This window comes from Typopeltis vanoorti, chromosome 23 (genome assembly GCF_054136105.1).
Source record: "Typopeltis vanoorti isolate ZY-2024b chromosome 23, IOZ_Tvanoo_1.0, whole genome shotgun sequence".
Lineage (NCBI taxonomy): Eukaryota > Metazoa > Arthropoda > Arachnida > Uropygi > Thelyphonidae > Typopeltis > Typopeltis vanoorti.
Window position 1 is genome coordinate 3584717 of NC_143571.1, and position 17860 is coordinate 3602576.

A 17860-nucleotide genomic window follows, 5' to 3' on the forward strand; every position below is an offset into this window, starting at 1 on the left:
CAAGGGACTTGGGAGTTATTGTGGACAGAGAACTTAAGTTTAAAGGGTATATTGCAAAGATTACCAAAACATTACATCAATTACATGGTTGTTGAACACACTAACAAGCAGGGATAAGGAAGTTATTGTTCCACTTTATAAGGCATTAATAAGACTGCATTTGAACTATTGTGCACAGATCTGGTCACCTGGATTTCTTGGTGATGAAGAAATGGTGGAGAGAATTCAGAGGCGAGTTACAAAGATTGTTGCAAGTCTGTGGGATGTTTCCTATGAGGATAGATTGAAGATCTGTGGACTCCAAAAACTAGCTGATAGATGTAGGAGAGGAGATATGATAGAGGCATATAAATTGTTAAAGGGATTTTATAGGATTGATACTGATGATTTTTAAGACTAGTGCAGGAAGGGAGAAAACAAGGGGCCATCCCTGGAGATTATATAAGAGTGTGGTTTACAAGGGTGTTAGGACTAGATTTTTTGCTTGGAAGGTTGTGAATGGGTGGAATGCATTGCCAGAGGTGGTTGTGAATGCTTCGTCTGTAAATGAATTTAAGGAGAAGTATGACAGGTATTGTGTAAATAATGGTTAGTGTGTAATGTAGGGTCTCCTGCGATGGGTCTTTTGACTCCATGGAGATGACTTAATAATAATAAAAATAATTTTTCAGTATCCCCTGTTTAAAAAATCAGTGCCTTAATTAAATTAAATAATTGATGTTTTTACAGCAGTTATTTAATCAAATCCATCCATTTTCAACCAAACAGAATATGTCTGAGCTATGGAGGCTCTTGGAAAAAAATTACGTTATCCTTTAATAAACTGCAACTACTCAGCACAATATTGGATTATCACTCGACTTTGGTCACCCAAATTTTTGGTGGATCTTATAAGAATTGAAGGCATTCAAAGCTTATGGATTATATGTGGAGAGCTGAATACTGTTCCAATAGGCTGTCAAATCATAAAAAACTACTAAAGAATAAGGGAACACACACACACACACACACACACAGAGAGAGTCAGTCCGTCAGTCGTTGACTTACAGCAGGGTTCTGTTTCGACAATTCTATTGTAAGGCTAAGGATTATAAATCAGAAATCACTACATACACAGTCTATTTCTTTTGCACATCGCTAGAAGAATCACTTTTTCACAAAGAGAGAGATTTTATTGTATAGGGCAGTGATGGTGAACCTATGACATGTGTGTCAGCACTGACACACTTGAGGGTTTCAGGTGACACACCTTGGATGTTGAAAAATTTTGATATTCTGATGAAAAAACTGCGATAAATCGTGTGAGATTGCTCTCAGTTAAGGTGAAGGTAGGTTTCGGTTAATTGAAAGAATTATATTTTATAGTTAGCCTATTTCTATTTTATTTTGTAACTAGCTTATAAACAACTAGCAATTTAAGTTTACATTTTCTTTCTTAATCATTAAAATTTCTGCATAGTCATATGATATTATAAAAACTTCTACATACTCTTGTGAAACTCAATTTTCTGCCTTAAATAATATCAAATCGAAAGGGAGAAATAGATTGAGCAATGATTTGAGCGCTGCCTGTGTAGCATTAAAATGTACACACAATAGCCCTTCTATAAAGCAACTTTCTACCAGTTGTCAGCAACAGAAAAGTCATTAAATGTAATATAAGTTCGTAATTTCACTTTATTAAATTAATTGTATAATATGAATTCATAGATTTTATATCAATGTCCTATTAAATAAATAGCTTAATATGATATGTATGAGTTACCATTCTATGATTATGTAGTTAAATTTATAATGCATGTATGCATGTTAAAGATACCAAGCTATTTTAAACCTGGTTTTACTCCATTTCCCAAGTAAGCAAACAGACAAACAAGTCAAGTTTGCACCTGCAAGTGTTGCAAGTTTAGCTGATCCTACACGTAGCGCAAGACCAAGGCAACTTGGGAAATGGAGTAAAACCAGGTTTAAAATAGCTTGGTATTATACCCAAGGTAAAATACTTTCTACATGCATGTATGCAAGTGGCACATCAACAACGTCAATATTTAAAAAATAAAAAGATGTTTGACACACCTGGGTAAAAAGGTTCGCCATCACTGGTATAGGGGATAGAGCAATTGTTATTAGATTTCATGACCAAGCTGCAAATAATATAATATGAAAAACACGTTTGTCACGAGCAGCACAAATCATCATGTGCTGTACGTGACCTCGAGGACTTCAGGGCATGTGCTTCTATCAAAACCAAACTAAGTAAATGAGGAGAAAATCTGTTTCATTACATATCAGAAACCAGTAATTAAGGAAAATTCCATAATTGGCTAGTTCATTTACACTAACTAATAATAAACAATACCAATAACTTAGTACTGGAATGAAAATGACCCTCTATAGTATCCACCAATGAACATCACACTGCACTGACCATAAGCAATAATGCTCTTCCCCCACAATCATACTACACAGCTATAAGCCAAACAAAAATAGTATAAGTTTTCTTGTAGCACTAAACACAATGTAATGCATTAATGCTTTTTTTTTTATTTTTTAATGATTGGATGGCCATCGTGAGTTGCGGATGGTTGTAGAATCTATAATTTCAAAAATGAATGCTGATCACCATGTTACAATAAAAGAAAGAACAAAAATGAATGTATATTCCACTGGCCTTCATGAAGAGATTTTCAATTAAGAAAGAATATAGTTGTAACTACAAAGCTGATGATGGCTGTGGCTATTTTGATTTATGGCCAAAGCAACTAAGGAAATAAGGCAAGTGAACTATCAGCAAATTGCTTGTACTCTTTTGGCTGGTCTGCCTGTTCTGTGGATGAAAAAACCTCAGTTTCCTGGTAGAAAAAACCCTTCCACTTTCATATGAGACCAGCTAACTCACTTCCAGATGAAAAAAATCCTTAGAAAGCTTCTTCACATCCTAGACAGGATTCTAACATAAATCTTTGTAATACATAAAAATCTGAAAGGCACTTTTACTATACCATTAAATGAGTTAAAAGTCACTTACTTCAGGATCACTATGACGTTCCAACATTTGCAATTCTTCCCTTAGTTGATCTTCAGGTTCCTGACCTGATAATCTAGCTAAAAAATAAAATAAACTGCATTTAATTATCAATGGCAGGACTTGAGTTTACTTGATGTTTAGGCACCAGTCTTAAAATCTGAACAACAGGCCTAAATGTTAAAACTATGACAGGATAGCAAATCTTGCCTTAAGATTTGTGGTTGTTTAGATTATCTCAAAATAGCTAAGACTATAAGATATCTTTCCAACTAAGAGGTACAGTCACTACAAATTACTCTAAGGAAGCTGTCTCCTTTGGACATATCAATTAATGGACAATATGCACTTAGTAGGCACATTCTCATAATATAACACCAATAATGAGAAACAAATTACTGATGTGCAATTTCAATTATTTATTCCTCCTCTTTTACCCTGTGGTGTCGAGGATTTTCTATTCACTTAACCACTACGGTATCAAGGATAAGGTGGTTAGCCCTATGCCTTCCGGTGTGTCCTATGTCTGTAGATGCGTGTTCACGGACCAGTTTGTCTGTCCTGGGGGACGAAAAACCATAGTTTCAAGAAGGAAAAAAACTCCATACCTCCGTATGAAACCGGCTAACTCATCTTTAGTCAAAAGAGACCAGATAAAGGTTTCTCACGTCACTGACGGGAATGGAACCCAGGTCTGTCTGACCAAAGGGCTTTGTCTATACTGACTGAGCTACGGAGGCTCTTTTCAATTATTTATATTAATTTAATTCTCGATGTTCTAATCATTAAGAAATCAATACTGATTTCTTCGATGTGTTGTTGATTTTTCAAAACTCATCTTAAATAAGTGCTCATTAGTCATTTCCCTTGATATATTCTTTAATAGTTTTCTTGTCTTTAATTTTTCTTTGGATTTATACTTCTATATACTTCTCTGTTTAGGATGGCTGCCCTAAACTATAGCAAACATCACAATGTTTGAGAATGAGAGAAAGAGATATGGTATGGCACAAAAAAAAGTGCTGAACTTTTAGTTACTCAGTATTTTTTCTCCCAGCATACTGTACTACACTTGTATTTCTTATTGTGTGTGTGTGTGTGTGTGTGTGTGTGTGTGTGTGTAGCATGGAATTATCACTCCTGAAGGATAAGTAACTTTTTCGTATTTTATTTAAGAATATTTGAGTCTAGAAAAGGTAATTTTCCTTCATTTTCAAGTAGATGACATATTCATAATATGGAAACACAGTGTGGCTGAGTTACACAACTTTCTGTCATTTATTATTAACTCCTTCCACTAAAATCAAATACACTTTAGAACTTGAAAATGAAGGAAAATTACCTTTTCCAGGTGTTCTAATTAGAAAAAAAGGTAATGGAGGCATTTATCTCGGTGTATACCATAAGCCAACTCATATAGGTCGTTATCTACATTTCTTCTTGTTGCACCATATTTCACAAAAATTTGGTATTGTACATACACTGAAAAAGAGGGCGATCTCTATAATAAGAGATGAAGGAACACTAACATAAGAATTGTATTCTATTCTACAACTATTGATCAGCAATGAATATCCTAAAAAAATGATACAAAGAATACTATTCTCTAATCTCTCTCCACAACAGATCCTTGACATTCGTTTCAGAGAATTGGTTTCCATCCTTTTTATTGGCAAACTTTTGCTAAAAATCACAAATCTCCTGAAATCTCATGACATTAGAGTGGCCTTCAAACCCATTATGATGGTACAAAAATCTGTTATGCTCAAGGACCACAACTTTTTCAACATCCTGGATTTATAATATTCCGTGTTTTTGTGGCCTTAATTACATAGGCAAACATAGAGACATTTGAAAATAAGACAAAAGGAGCATATTGGAGATGTCAATAATAACAGAGAAGCCACTCAGGTCTGGCATTCCATTTCTCCCACACTCACCACAACCGGCAAGTCGTCGTGAGTCTATGTACATAGACTAGTACATGTACAGCATAGTTTGTACAGCAAACTATGTACAGCATAGTTTTCTTCTATGCTGTACATAGAAGAAAACTTCACCATCTGTCTGCAACATCAAAGAGGCTACGATGGTAATCCACTCAAAAAGCACTCTCAACAGAAATCAAGGAATGATTTTGTGGGACATTTGGAAGTCACTTATCAGATCTTTAAACATATTGGACTAATTTTTCTGCAAACTATCAGGCACACCTGCTGAACAATGACTGACTATGTGCTATCTTCCACACACCATGTGTTTTGCATTTTTGTGTAACAGTGTCTACACATTCGGTGTTTTTAGTTATGTAATGATACATATTTAATGCGTGTATATTATTTGTGTGTTCATCCTAACCCAGATGAAGCTACTAGCATAAGTGGCAAAACTAATAGGTTTTATTAAATAACTATTATAACCTATAAACCCAGTGTTAGGTATTTTTTTATTAATTTATCATAGATTTTGTTTTAAACAGGTGTGGGATTGACCTAATTACTTTGTAAGTAAACATTTTTTTTTGTTTTGTTTTATTAAATACAGTATTGCCAGCATGGTACCAATGTGTGGACAAACAATGGTGGCAAAGACAACGTTGTCGGGCATGTTGAAATGTATTCATTGAGAAAATTAAAGGATATGTGAAATGAAATTGAAACTGGAGGAGAGAGAATGTGTATTAAGTGTTTCAAAAGTGAGTGTCTGTCTGTCTATTAGGTGATGAGAAGGCAGCAAATATTAGTAGAGTGGATAGTACTGATGGTAAAATGGAAAACAATGTCATTAATGTTCAATGTGTAGCCGTGAAAATAGAAGAGAACAAAATGGACATTAATAAAGAAACTGTGGGCTTGAATGTTATCCTTTATAGGACAAAGCACAAAATTGAAAAATTGCAGAAACAGCAAGAGATTAGTGAAGCTGAAAAGAGCAAGAAGCAGGCAGTCCCAAGGAATAATAAAGACCGACCAAATAAATAAGAAAAACAAGCTAAAGAGAAAATTATGTACGGAGACTCGATTTCTATTTTATTTATATGGGGTTTCCCCATTCCTCCACCATCCCCTAGGACTGGTTGAGCCCTCCTAGTGAGGGATTAAGTATGTATTTTATGACTGTAGATCCGTGTGTGTTCACAGGCTGGTTTGCCTGTTCTGAGGGATAAAAAAAAATCGAGTTTCTGGATGAAAAAATCCTCTACTTCCGTATGACACCAGCTAACTCACCTTTAGTCGAAAGAGACCAGATAAAGCTTCATCACGTCATGGACGAGAACCGAACACAGGTCTTTCTGACCAAAGGGCTTCTTCTATACTGACTGAGCTACTGAAGCTTGCAGAATCAACAAATACCACACGTTCTAGTTTAGCCATTCGTCCTTATCCACCAGGAATAGAATTCAGAGTATAACTAAAGTCCTACACAAAAGTTTTTGTGTAGGACTTTTTGAAATATTATATAAAGTTGTGAAGCCCACATTCAGTCAGAACCTCAACAAAAACAATTGCCACAAACTTTCACAGTTTTGTTGAGTCATCCTAAGTAACACTTTGATGTGGTTGCTCTTTTATCCTGATTTCTCCCAAACATTCCCTTTGCCTGACACAGAAAAAAAAATTATAAACTAGCCTCTTAGTATGGGGTGACCAAAAGTAACATGGAGACTTTTGTAATGATAAAATTAAAAGTAATGGAATGACAGTTACATTGAGTGACAATATATGCTATCAAGTGCAGGAATGTGGAGTGTTATTTAGGATGCCTCAACAAACTGTGAAAGTTTGAGGCAATTGATTTTGTTGAGGTTCTGACTGAATGTGGGCTTCACAACTTTATATAATATTTCAAAAAATCCTACACAAAAACGTTTGTGTAGGACTTCAGTTTTACTCTGAATTCTATGCCTAGTGATAAGGAACAGATGGCTAAACCAGATTTATCAGACTCTTGAAGTAAAATATATTCTTGGTGTTCTTCTAGATGAAATTGAATGTCAATGCTTGAGTACTGGGCATACACAGAATAATGTACTTGTCAGTGTATTCACCTATACAGAGGATGTGTCTGTACTTGGTAAGTAAAGCTGAAGATTATTTTAGTCTGAATGATTATATCTTCATTTGTTTCTGCACTGCAAATTCCAGTGCTGTCTTTAAGAGTTCCCTTATTTCATTCAAAGAAGTTTTATATTAGTTTTAATTTTCCATATTTTTGCATTTGCCAACTTGACTGGCTGAGTGAGTGAGTAGCAGGTATCCTCATCCTCCAGCCAACAGGCTGCAGGTTTGAATCCCACTTCCATGTTGGTTTACATACAATCAATGAATTACTCAAATCATCATCATCATCATCGTGCTTGTCAAGGATTTAGTCCTAGAGTGGCCTGTTCCAGCCTTAGAAGTCACTGTCGAATCTCTTAAGAGGATGTCCTGGTTTACTCAAATAATACCTTTACAATACCTGTAAATAGCACTAAATAAGTTTGAGATTTATATGTTGTGAGGAGTTTCAAGAGCACCAGAAACAAACCAATCTCATAATCATAGACTAACTAATTTGACAGGAGGAGAAATTTGAATAGCAGTTTTTTTTTTTTTTTTTTTTTTTCAGAAGTTTTTCCACTTGGTTATACTATAAATTAAAGATCAAGGCAAGTTATGTAAAGTCATGAGCTTTTATATACAAGTTGCTCCAGTCCTGAAAATACTTCAGGTGCAAACTTTGTTTGCTTACACCTGGATAAAGGATTAAACCAAGTATATAATTTCTTGGTATCTTTAAAGGAAGGTAGGTAGGTAGGTAGGTGTGTGTGTTGGCTAGAGAGACTTGAGTTAAAATGCATAAAATGGCTTTTCAACTGAAGATAAGTTACCTGGTCAAGAGGGTGGTAAGGTTTTTTTCATCCTGGAAACTTAGGTTTTTCATTATACAAAAAGGCAGACAAACTTGGTGTCACAGACATAGTTACTTCAACTGTGATCCCAAATAATCCAATCCATCCCAATCTTAATTTTTTAGTTTTTTTTTTTCATTCGTTGTTAATTTTTAAAAAATTACTGAAAAACACACAAAAAAAAAACAATATATTCAACAGTGCTGAATTAACTTCTCCTCCAGTTTCTTCAATTCATGCCTTCTACACCTCCAAATTAACAACTTAGAATAACCAAAGAAATGTGTTGAATGATTTGCAATTCTAATTTATTGAATAAAAAATAATTATTACAAAATATGTATTAGCATCATCTAAATCTACATACTTTTTAGATTACATAACCATATAAACATAAAAATGTAATATAAATTATAAGAAAACTATTATTTGAAAACATTCACAAAATTAGAATAATTTTTAACATGGTTCAAAATGTTAGAATAATACAAAAATAAATGTGCAAAAATTAGTCAAAGGGAAAAACATGATAATTAGTACTTTGTTGCATCCCCTTTAGCTTTTATGACTGTTTGTAAACGGTTAGGCATATTATTTACTAGCAGTTCATAGTCTTTTTTTTTTTTTTTTTAATCAAAATATGCCCACATGTCTCTTGGGTTCATTTTGGTTGCAACTTCTTGAAGACATTTATTCATAATTCCCCACAAATTCTCAATAAGGTTTAAATCTGATGAGTTTGCCAGCCAAGGAATTGCCTTTCTTTAAGTCATCTAGTAGCAGTCTTGGAAGTGTGACAAGCTGAATCTTGTTGAAAAAGGAAATCACCACCACATAAATCTTCTGATGCTCGTAACATAAAGTGCTCAAGATTTTCTTGGTACACTTTGGAATTGACTCTTTCATACACAATACATAGCCTACTCTTGGACACTCTGCAGTCATATAAGCCTATACCATGACATTTGCAAATTTTGCTGAACATTTCATGCATTCTTTATCAAATACTTCTTGCTTAAGATGACAAACACGTATCCCTTGATGATTGTGAAACATGCAAAAATTGCTAAAAAGTTCCTTTTTCCAGTCCTCTTGACCACACAACAGTCTTTGTTTAAACCACTGCACTCTAGCTGCCTTTTGCTTGGAAATCATAAGTGGCTTCGTTTTAGGCACATGTGATTTAAAACCCAATTTGTGAAGTCATCTCAATGCTGTAGATTTAGACACATTCACGCTTTGTTCTTTCCATCTCCTGTGAAAATACCTTACACTTCAGAAGCAGTTTTTCTTCACAATATTCTTCAATCTCCTCTCATTTGTTGATGTAGTTATTACCTTTTGACCGCCATTGCAGCAATTATTTTGAAAACACTTATTAGAATACTGTCTCAATATTCTACTCACACTTGCTTGAGAACATTTCAATTCCTTAGCTATAAACTGCTGAATTTGGCCTTCTTTGTGTAGAGACACCATATGAAACATTTTAGCTTCCAATAAGTTACGTGTTTGACCCATGTTTAGTAAATGATTAACTGAAATCCATGCAAAAATGATTCCTCACATGAGTCAGTCCTACAGCTACTGAAATATATACTATTTCTATGCTCTCCTCAAAATCAATCGGAAAAACTTGGAATATTCTAATATTTTGAAACACATTAAAACTTTTTCTAATTTTGTGAATGTTTATAAATAAATTTTCTTATAATTTATATTACATTTTTAATGCGTTTACATGGTTATATAATCAACAAACTATGTAGATTTTAATTAATATTTCATAATAATTATTTTCTATGCAATAAATTAGAATTCTGTTTAAGGGTCAAAATTCAAATTTCATATTTTAATTTTAATTCATATTTCATAATAATAATTTTCCATGCAATAAATTAGAATTGTGCTTAAGGGTCAAAGATGTATAACTGAGAGGAGACCTCCACGTAGCCTCCGAAGGAATACGGAGAACTGACCAGGGCTTCTGAAGTAATGTCCAATTCTCGCCTTCTCGTGGAGCACCCTGTTGGGTATCTACCTAGATACTGAATGAACGAGGATGGGCTGGCAATTTGGGATTTAGCCAACCAAATTGTATTCCAATTGGCTTAAACCAATATACAAAATGATGGTACAACATGACAAAATTTCATGCCAGCTGGGGCGACGTCTGGTTACACAAGCCCCCCCCCATTGTTTCCACCAGTGAACCAGGGCGAACAGCGGAAAGTCAGCTACTGGAACAAATCTGAAAACAAACGCCAACTCAACATCACCAGAGTTAAAGATCAGTACTATCAACGTAAGAAGCCTGAATGGCAAAGAAATGGAGCTAGCTGAGGAATTAGATACGTACCAGATCGACATAACAGGGCTGACTGAAACAAATATGACAAAAACTGGTGAGATCTTTCTGAGCAACAAATACAAAATATTATATTCAGGCAATAACAATCAAGGAAAAGAAGCAGTAGCCATAGTATTCAACACAAAATACGAGGCTAATCTTCTTGAATGGCAGGCAGTCTCAAGTACAGTGATGTGGGCAAATATCAGAATGGGGAATTGGACAATGAGACTTATTTGTGCCTATGATCCCACAGAAGGTTCTACTAAGGTAGAAGTGGAGGAATTTTTGAGGCTTTAGAAAAAGCAACTGACACAATGAAAAAGGAAAAGTTGGTCCTTGTTGGGGATCTAAATAGCAGAGTAGGAAATGATTGTCAGACATACAAAATTATTTTGGGAAAATTTGGAGAAAAGAGCAAACCTAATAATAATGTCAAATACCCGTTGGATTTCTGCTCAGAACATGGACTGGTTATTATTAACACCATGTTTCAACATAAAAATGTGCACAAATTCACATGAAGAGAAGAGGCAAGGAATAAGAAAAGTCTCATTCACTATGTTATTGTTGATAGTGATGTTTTCTCCCTGGCGCAGGACACCAGAGTGTACAGAGGATTTGAAATTGGAAGTGATCACTATTTAGTCTTGAGCAGGATAAAACTGAATTTCATATTGAAAAGAATAACATGTAAAAAAGTTTTAAAGTGAATAAAAGTTGAGCAGCTCTCAGATGTGAACTGTAGACTAAAATACACAAAGATTATTGAAGAAAATATGAAAGTGTTTGAGAACAGGAACCAAACCTTCGAGATTCAGTGGCAATCTTTGAAGAAAATCCTGATTGATTCTGCCAGAGAGGCATGTGGTGAGGTTGTCTGCAAGGATAGAAAAATCAGAACTCTATGGTGGACACAGGAAGTTAAAGAGGTAGTGAAGGAAAAGAAGAAAGCATATCAAAAGTTCCTGGCAAATAAGTCAGCTTGTGCTCTTAGAGAATACAGAGACAAATGTCATCATCATCTTCAAATTCCTGACATGTACCCTCAAGGGTACATGGCTATGATAGTACTACATGAAAAAAATTACAACATTATTAATTTCCTATCTACAATTTTCCTCCAAATCAATCTGATACTTGTCAAGACTCCAACATTATCCGATCTTCTATTTCTATCGTCTAAAGCACTTTGTACCGTATCAATCCACCTATATCTTGGTCTTCCTCTGGGTCGTTTTGCTGCCAACCTGGCAGAGAACAGTTGTTTTGCTAATCTTTCCTCGCCCATTCTGTTTAAGTGACCATACCAGCTGAGATTAGCTCTGCTAACACATTCCTCAATGCTGACAATGTCAAGTTCTTTCCAAATATCCTCATTTTTAATATGATATTGCCATTGATGCCATCTGTTCACGCCTATAATCTTTCTCAGGACTCTCATATCTATGGTCTCTAGTCTTTGGTCAAGTGTTTTACTTCTGACCCAGCTCTCAGATCCATAAGTTAAAACTTGTTGGAACACTGTCTTGTATACAGCTAATTTAGTTTTCCGACTAATTTCTCTCTTATTCCATATGAATTTATTCAATTGACTTCCCACCTTACCAGCTTTGCTGATTCTGTTGTCTATTTCTATATTTAATTTACCATCTTCAGTAAAAATCTTGCATAAATAGCTGAAATCTTTTACTTGTTCCACAGGTTCTCCATTCACAACACAGTTGACATTTTCAATGATTCTGCCTATTTTCATTGTCTTTGTCTTTTTATTGCTGACCTTCATACCATATCTATTACAACAGCTATTCAATTTAGTCAGAGAATCTTGCAGACTTGTAGCAGATTTATTTAGAAGTATAACATCACCTGCATAAAGCAAAGAGCTGACATTAACATCTCCAATTCTGATATCATGTTTAATACCACTTTCCTTAATGAATAACAGAGGGGATAACGTACATCCTCGTCTCACACCAGATTTAACATTAAACCATCTTCCTGTACTTCCTTCAATTCTAACTGCTGACTCACAACTCAAATAAAGACTAAGTTTTGCTTGATATAATGCCCCATTGACACCATATAACTGCAGCGTATTGAATAGCTTCTCTCTTGGCACCTTGTCATATGCCTTTTCCAAATCGACAACACTTAAATACAGATCTTTGTTATATTCCCATGCTTTCTCGACTATTTGTCGTAAAGTGAAGATCTGATCCTGACAGCCTCTATTTGGCCTGAATCCAGCTTGTTCTTCACCAAGCTTTTCTTCCACAATTCTTCTCAACCGTTTCTCAAGTATACTTGCATAGATCTTGCCAGGAACACTCAGTAGGGAAATACCTCTGTAATTCTCACATGCAGTTTTATTTCCCTTTTTATATATGGGTACTATGAGAGCTCAACTCCAATCATCGGGAATTCGTCCCTCTGTCCAGGCTTTCTGAACTATGCAGTGCAGCCACTGTAAGACTCTTATACCACCATACTTCAGCATTTCTGGTCGAATATCATCTACTCCTGCTGCCTTTCCACATTTCAAGCCTTTGATGGCTTTTTCTACTTCAAGTATGGATACGTATTCCTGACCGCATGCCTGGTCAGTGTTTTTTGCCACTGTGATGTCATCACTGCTTGTTTCATTTAGCAGTTTTTCAAAGTAATTACTCCATTCTTCAAGGATATCTTTTTCTCAGGTTTTCATGTCACCTTTATCATCTCTAATTCCTTTTACAGCACTCTTTCCTCCATTCTTAAGCTTCTTCAACAACCTCCAGAATATTTTGCCACCTTCTTGATATTTATTTTCTATATTCTTTCCAAAGTCCTCCCATGACTTTTGTTTAGCTAGTTTTACACAGTGTTTAGCATTCTTGCATATGTCTGTATATTCTCTAAGAGCACAAGCTGACTTATTTGACAGGAACTTTTGATATGCTTTCTTCTTTTCCTTCACTGCCTCTTTAACTTCCTGTGTCCACCAGGGAGTTCTGATTTTTTTATCCTTACAGACAACCTCACCACATGCCTCTCTGGCAGAATCAATCAATGTTTTCTTCAGAGTTTGCTACTGAATCTCCAAGGTTTGATTCCTGTTCTCAAACTCTTTCATTTTCCTTTCAATAATCTTTGTGTATTTTAGTCTACAGTTCACATCTGAGAGCTGCTCAACTTTTATTCGCTTTAAAACTTTCTTACATGTTATTCTTTTCAATATGAAATTCAATTTTATCCTGCTCAAGACTAAATAGTGATCACTTCCAATTTCAAATCCTCTGTACACTCTGGTGTCCAGCACCAGGGAGAAAACATCACTATCAACAATAACATAGTCAATGAGACTTTTCTTATTCCTAGCCTCTTCTCTCCATGTGAATTTGTGCACATTTTTATGTTGGAACATGGTGTTAGTAATAACCAGTCCATGTCCTGAGCAGAAATCCAACAGATATTTGCCATTATTATTAGCTTTGCTCTTTTCTCCAAATTTTCCCAAAATATTTTTGTATGTCTGACAATCATTTCCTACTCTGCTATTTAGATCCCCAACAAGGACCAACTTTTCATTTTTCATTGTGTCAGTTGCTTTTTCTAAAGCCTCAAAAAACTCCTCCACTTCTACCTTAGTAGAACCTTCTGTGGGACCATAGGCACAAATAAGTCTCATTGTCCAGTTCCCCATTCTCATATTTGCCCACATTACTCTACTTGAGACTGACTGCCATTCAAGGATATTAGCCTCGTATTTTGTGTTGAATAATATTGCTGCTACTCCTTTTCCTTGATTGTCATTGCCTGAATATAACATTTTGTATTTATTGCTCAGAAAGATCTCACCAGTTTTGGTCTTTTTTGTTTCAGTCACCCCTATTATGTCGATCTGGTACTTATCTAATTCCTCCATTTCTTTGCGATTCAGGCTTCTTACATTGATAGTACCGATCTTTAACTCTGGTGATGTTGAGTTGGGGTTTGTTTTCAGATTTGTTCCAGTAGCTGACTTTTCGCTGTTCGCCCTGGTTCCCTGGCGAAAACAACGGGGGCCTTGTTTAACCGGGCGACGCCCCAGCAGGCATGAAATTCTGTCATGTTGTACCATCATTTTTTTTATTTTGGTTTAACCAATAAGAATACAATTTGGTCGGCTAAATCCCAAATTGCCAGCCCATCCTCGTTCATTCAGTATCCAAGTGGATACCCAACAGGGTGCACCATGGGAAGGTGAGGATTGGACATTAGGTCAGAAGCCCTAGTCGGTTCTCTGCATTCCTTTAAAGGCTATGTGGAGGTCTCCTCTCAGTTATACAGCTTTGACCCTTAAGCACCCCAAGAGACAAATGTAAGAAAGCTAAACATTGTGTAAAACCAGCTAAACAAAAGTTATGGGAGGACTTTGGCAAGAACACAGAAAAAAATATCAAGAAGGTGGTAAGATATTCTGGAGGTTGTAAAAGCTTAGAAATAAAATAATGAAATACCATAAAAGGAGTTAGAGATGATAAAGGTGACATGAAAATGGGGAGAAAAGATATCCTTGAAGTATGGAGTAATTACTTCAAAAAATTGCTAAAAGAAACAATCAGTGATAGCACAGTGGTAAAAAACACTCAACAGGTATATAGTCAGGAATACATATCCATACTTGAAGTAGAAAAAGCCATCAAATGCTTGAAATGTGGAAAGGCAGCAGGAGTAGATGATATTCGACCAGAAATGCTGAAGTATGGTGGTATAAAAGTCTTGCAGTGGCTGCACTGCATAGTTCAGAAGGCCTGGACAGAGGGGCAAATTCCTGATGATTGGAGTACAGCTCTCATAGTACCCATATATCTTCTTCTTCTTCCTAACATGGAATTTAGGCCAAGTGGCCTGTTCTGGTCTCATGCCATCTCTTTCTTGGTCTTCCAAGTCTTCTTTTTCCACTTATTTTGTATCTGTATAATATTTTTGGTAGTCTGCTGTTGTCCATTTGATTTAAATGTTCTAGCCATTTTTGTTTAAAATGGCTAGAACATTTTAAAACCAATTAAAACCATTGTAGTAATTAATTGGTTTTACTTTTTGGGATTGTAAGATTTCTTCAAATGTTTTGTGGTCCCACTTGGTATATCCAGCTGTTTTTCTGAGGAACTTCATTTCTGCTGTTTGAATTCGTTTTTCATCTTTCCTTTTCATGGTCCATGTTTCGCTTCCATATAGTAGAGTTGGTTTTGACAAGACATTATATAGACTGATTCTAGTGTGTTTTTGTACCAGGGATGGCTTAAATATATTATTAATTATGCCATTTACTTTGAGAAAGTTTGATATTTTAGTGTCTATGTCTTTTTCTTCTTCGTATGATAGATCACATCCCAAGTTTCTGAAAGTGTATACTTGTTCTAATATTTTATTATCTATCAGTATTTTACTTCTTATTGGGTTTTCTCCTTTGAATGCCATTATTTTTGTTTCTTCTTTAGATATTTTCATATTATATTGCTTTGAGATATCATTTCATGAAAAAGGGAAATAAAACCGAAATAAGTTGAGTGCTCCTGGCAAGATCTATGCAAGTATACTTGAGAAACGGTTGAGAAGAATTGTGGAAGAAAAGCTTGGTGAAGAACAAGCTGGATTCGTGTCAAATTGGGGCTGTCAGGATCAGATCTTCACTTCACGACAAATAGTTGAAATATCATGGGAATATAACAAAGATCTGTATTTAAGTTTTGTCGATCTAGAAAAGGAATACGACAAGGTGCCAAGAGAGACGCTATTCAATATGCTACAGTTATATGGTATCAATGGGGGGATTATATCAAGCAATACTTAGTCTTTATTTGAGTTGGAAGTCAGCAGTTAGAATTGAAGGTAGTACAGGTAGATAGTTGAATGTTAAATCTGGTGAGAAAAGGATCTACATTATCCCCTCTTTTATTCATTATCTATATGGATCACATTATGAAGGAAAGTGGTATTAAACATGATATCAGAATTGGAGATGTTAATGTCAGCTCTTTGCTTTATGCAGACGATATTATACTTCTAAATAAATCCGCTACAAGTTTGCAGGATTCCCTGACTAAATTGAATAACTGTTGTAATAGATATGGTATGAAGGTCAGCAATACAAAGACAATGAAAATAGGTAGAATCTTTGAAAATGTCACCTGTGTGTTGTGAACGGAAAATCTGTGGAACAAGTAAAACATTTCAGCTACTTAGGCACGATTTTTAGTGAAGATGGTAAATTAAATATGGAAACAACAGAATCAACAAAGCTGGTATGGTAGGAAGTCAATTGAATAAATTCATATGGAATAAGAGAGAAATTAGTCAGAACACTAAATTAGCTGTATACAAGACAGTGTTCAAACCAGTTTTAACTTATGGATCTGAGAGCTGGGTCAGAAATAAAACACTTGACCAAAGACTAGAGACTGCAGATATGAGAGTCCTGAGAAAGATAATAAGCGTGAATAGATGGCATCAATGCAATATCATATTAAAAGCAAGGATATTAGGAAAGAACTTGACATTGTCAGCATCCAGGAATGCATTAGCAGAGCTAATCTCAGGTGGTATGGTCACTTAAACAGAATGGGCGAGGAAAGATTAGCAAAACAAGTGTTCTTTGCCAGGTTGGCAGCAAAACGACCCAGAGGAAGACCAAGATATAGGTGGATTAATATGGTACAAAGTGGCTTAGACAATAGAAATATAAGATCTGATAATGTTGGAGTCTGGACAAGTAACAGACTGATTTGGAGGAAAATTGTAGATAGGAAGTTAGTAATGATGTAAATTTTTCATGTAGTACTATCATATCCTGTACATCCCTTGATGGTACATGTCAGGAATTTGATGATGATGAAAAATTAGAATTGCAAATCATTCAATACATGTTATTTGATTATTCTAAATTTTTTATTTGGAGGTGGATAATTTATTTCCAAAGGGCAGTGTCACGTTTTACAAAAATAACATAAAAAAATCTCTCACTTCTCTTCTGTCTAAGATGGGTTGAGTGTCCCCTTGAGCAGGATCTTCCAGTCTTCTCTATTCATTGCTGTTCGAAAAAGTTTCTTTTAAGTTCTGCATCCTGAAATGTTCTTTATTAATTTCAGCCAGGTAATTCTTGGTTTTCCCTTTTCAGCTAGTAAAGTAAATTAGGACGTTAGGTAGTCTGGCTGCGTCCATGCGTACAGCGTGGCCAAACCATCTCAGTTGATGTTGTTTTCTAATTTTTTCTATTATTGTCTTTTTATACAATAATTCTTGTCTTACTGTGTTATTTGTTTTGTTTTCTATCCAACTTGTTCTATTTATTTTTCTTAAGCATTTCATTTCAAATGCCAGAAGTTTTTTCTCCTCTCTTTTCTTAATTGTCCATGCTTCTGCTCCGTAGATAACTGTTAGTATAATTATTGATTCATATAATTTGATTTTGGCTTGCTTAGATATCTTGTTTGTTTTTTCAGATTTTTCTGCAATTTTCTCATGGTGATCCATCCTATCACTATTCTGTGTGTGATTATCTTGAGTTCATCTATTGTTTCTGTTAGTTTTAATCCAAAACATATGAAGTTATCTACTTGTTCTCCAT

At 35.2% G+C, this 17860-nt stretch overlaps 1 protein-coding gene across 2 annotated transcripts in view; it reads right to left on the reverse strand.

Annotated features, from left to right (window-relative positions):
* LOC150093578 (vacuole membrane protein 1-like) overlaps positions 1-17860 on the reverse strand; it is a 229721-nt gene that overhangs the window by 85751 nt on the left and 126110 nt on the right. For both annotated transcript variants that reach the window (XM_090413135.1, XM_090413134.1), the window contains exon 8: positions 3029-3105. In XM_090413135.1, coding sequence (XP_090269261.1) covers positions 3029-3105 — 77 coding nt within the window. The remainder of the gene's footprint in view (positions 1-3028; positions 3106-17860) is intronic.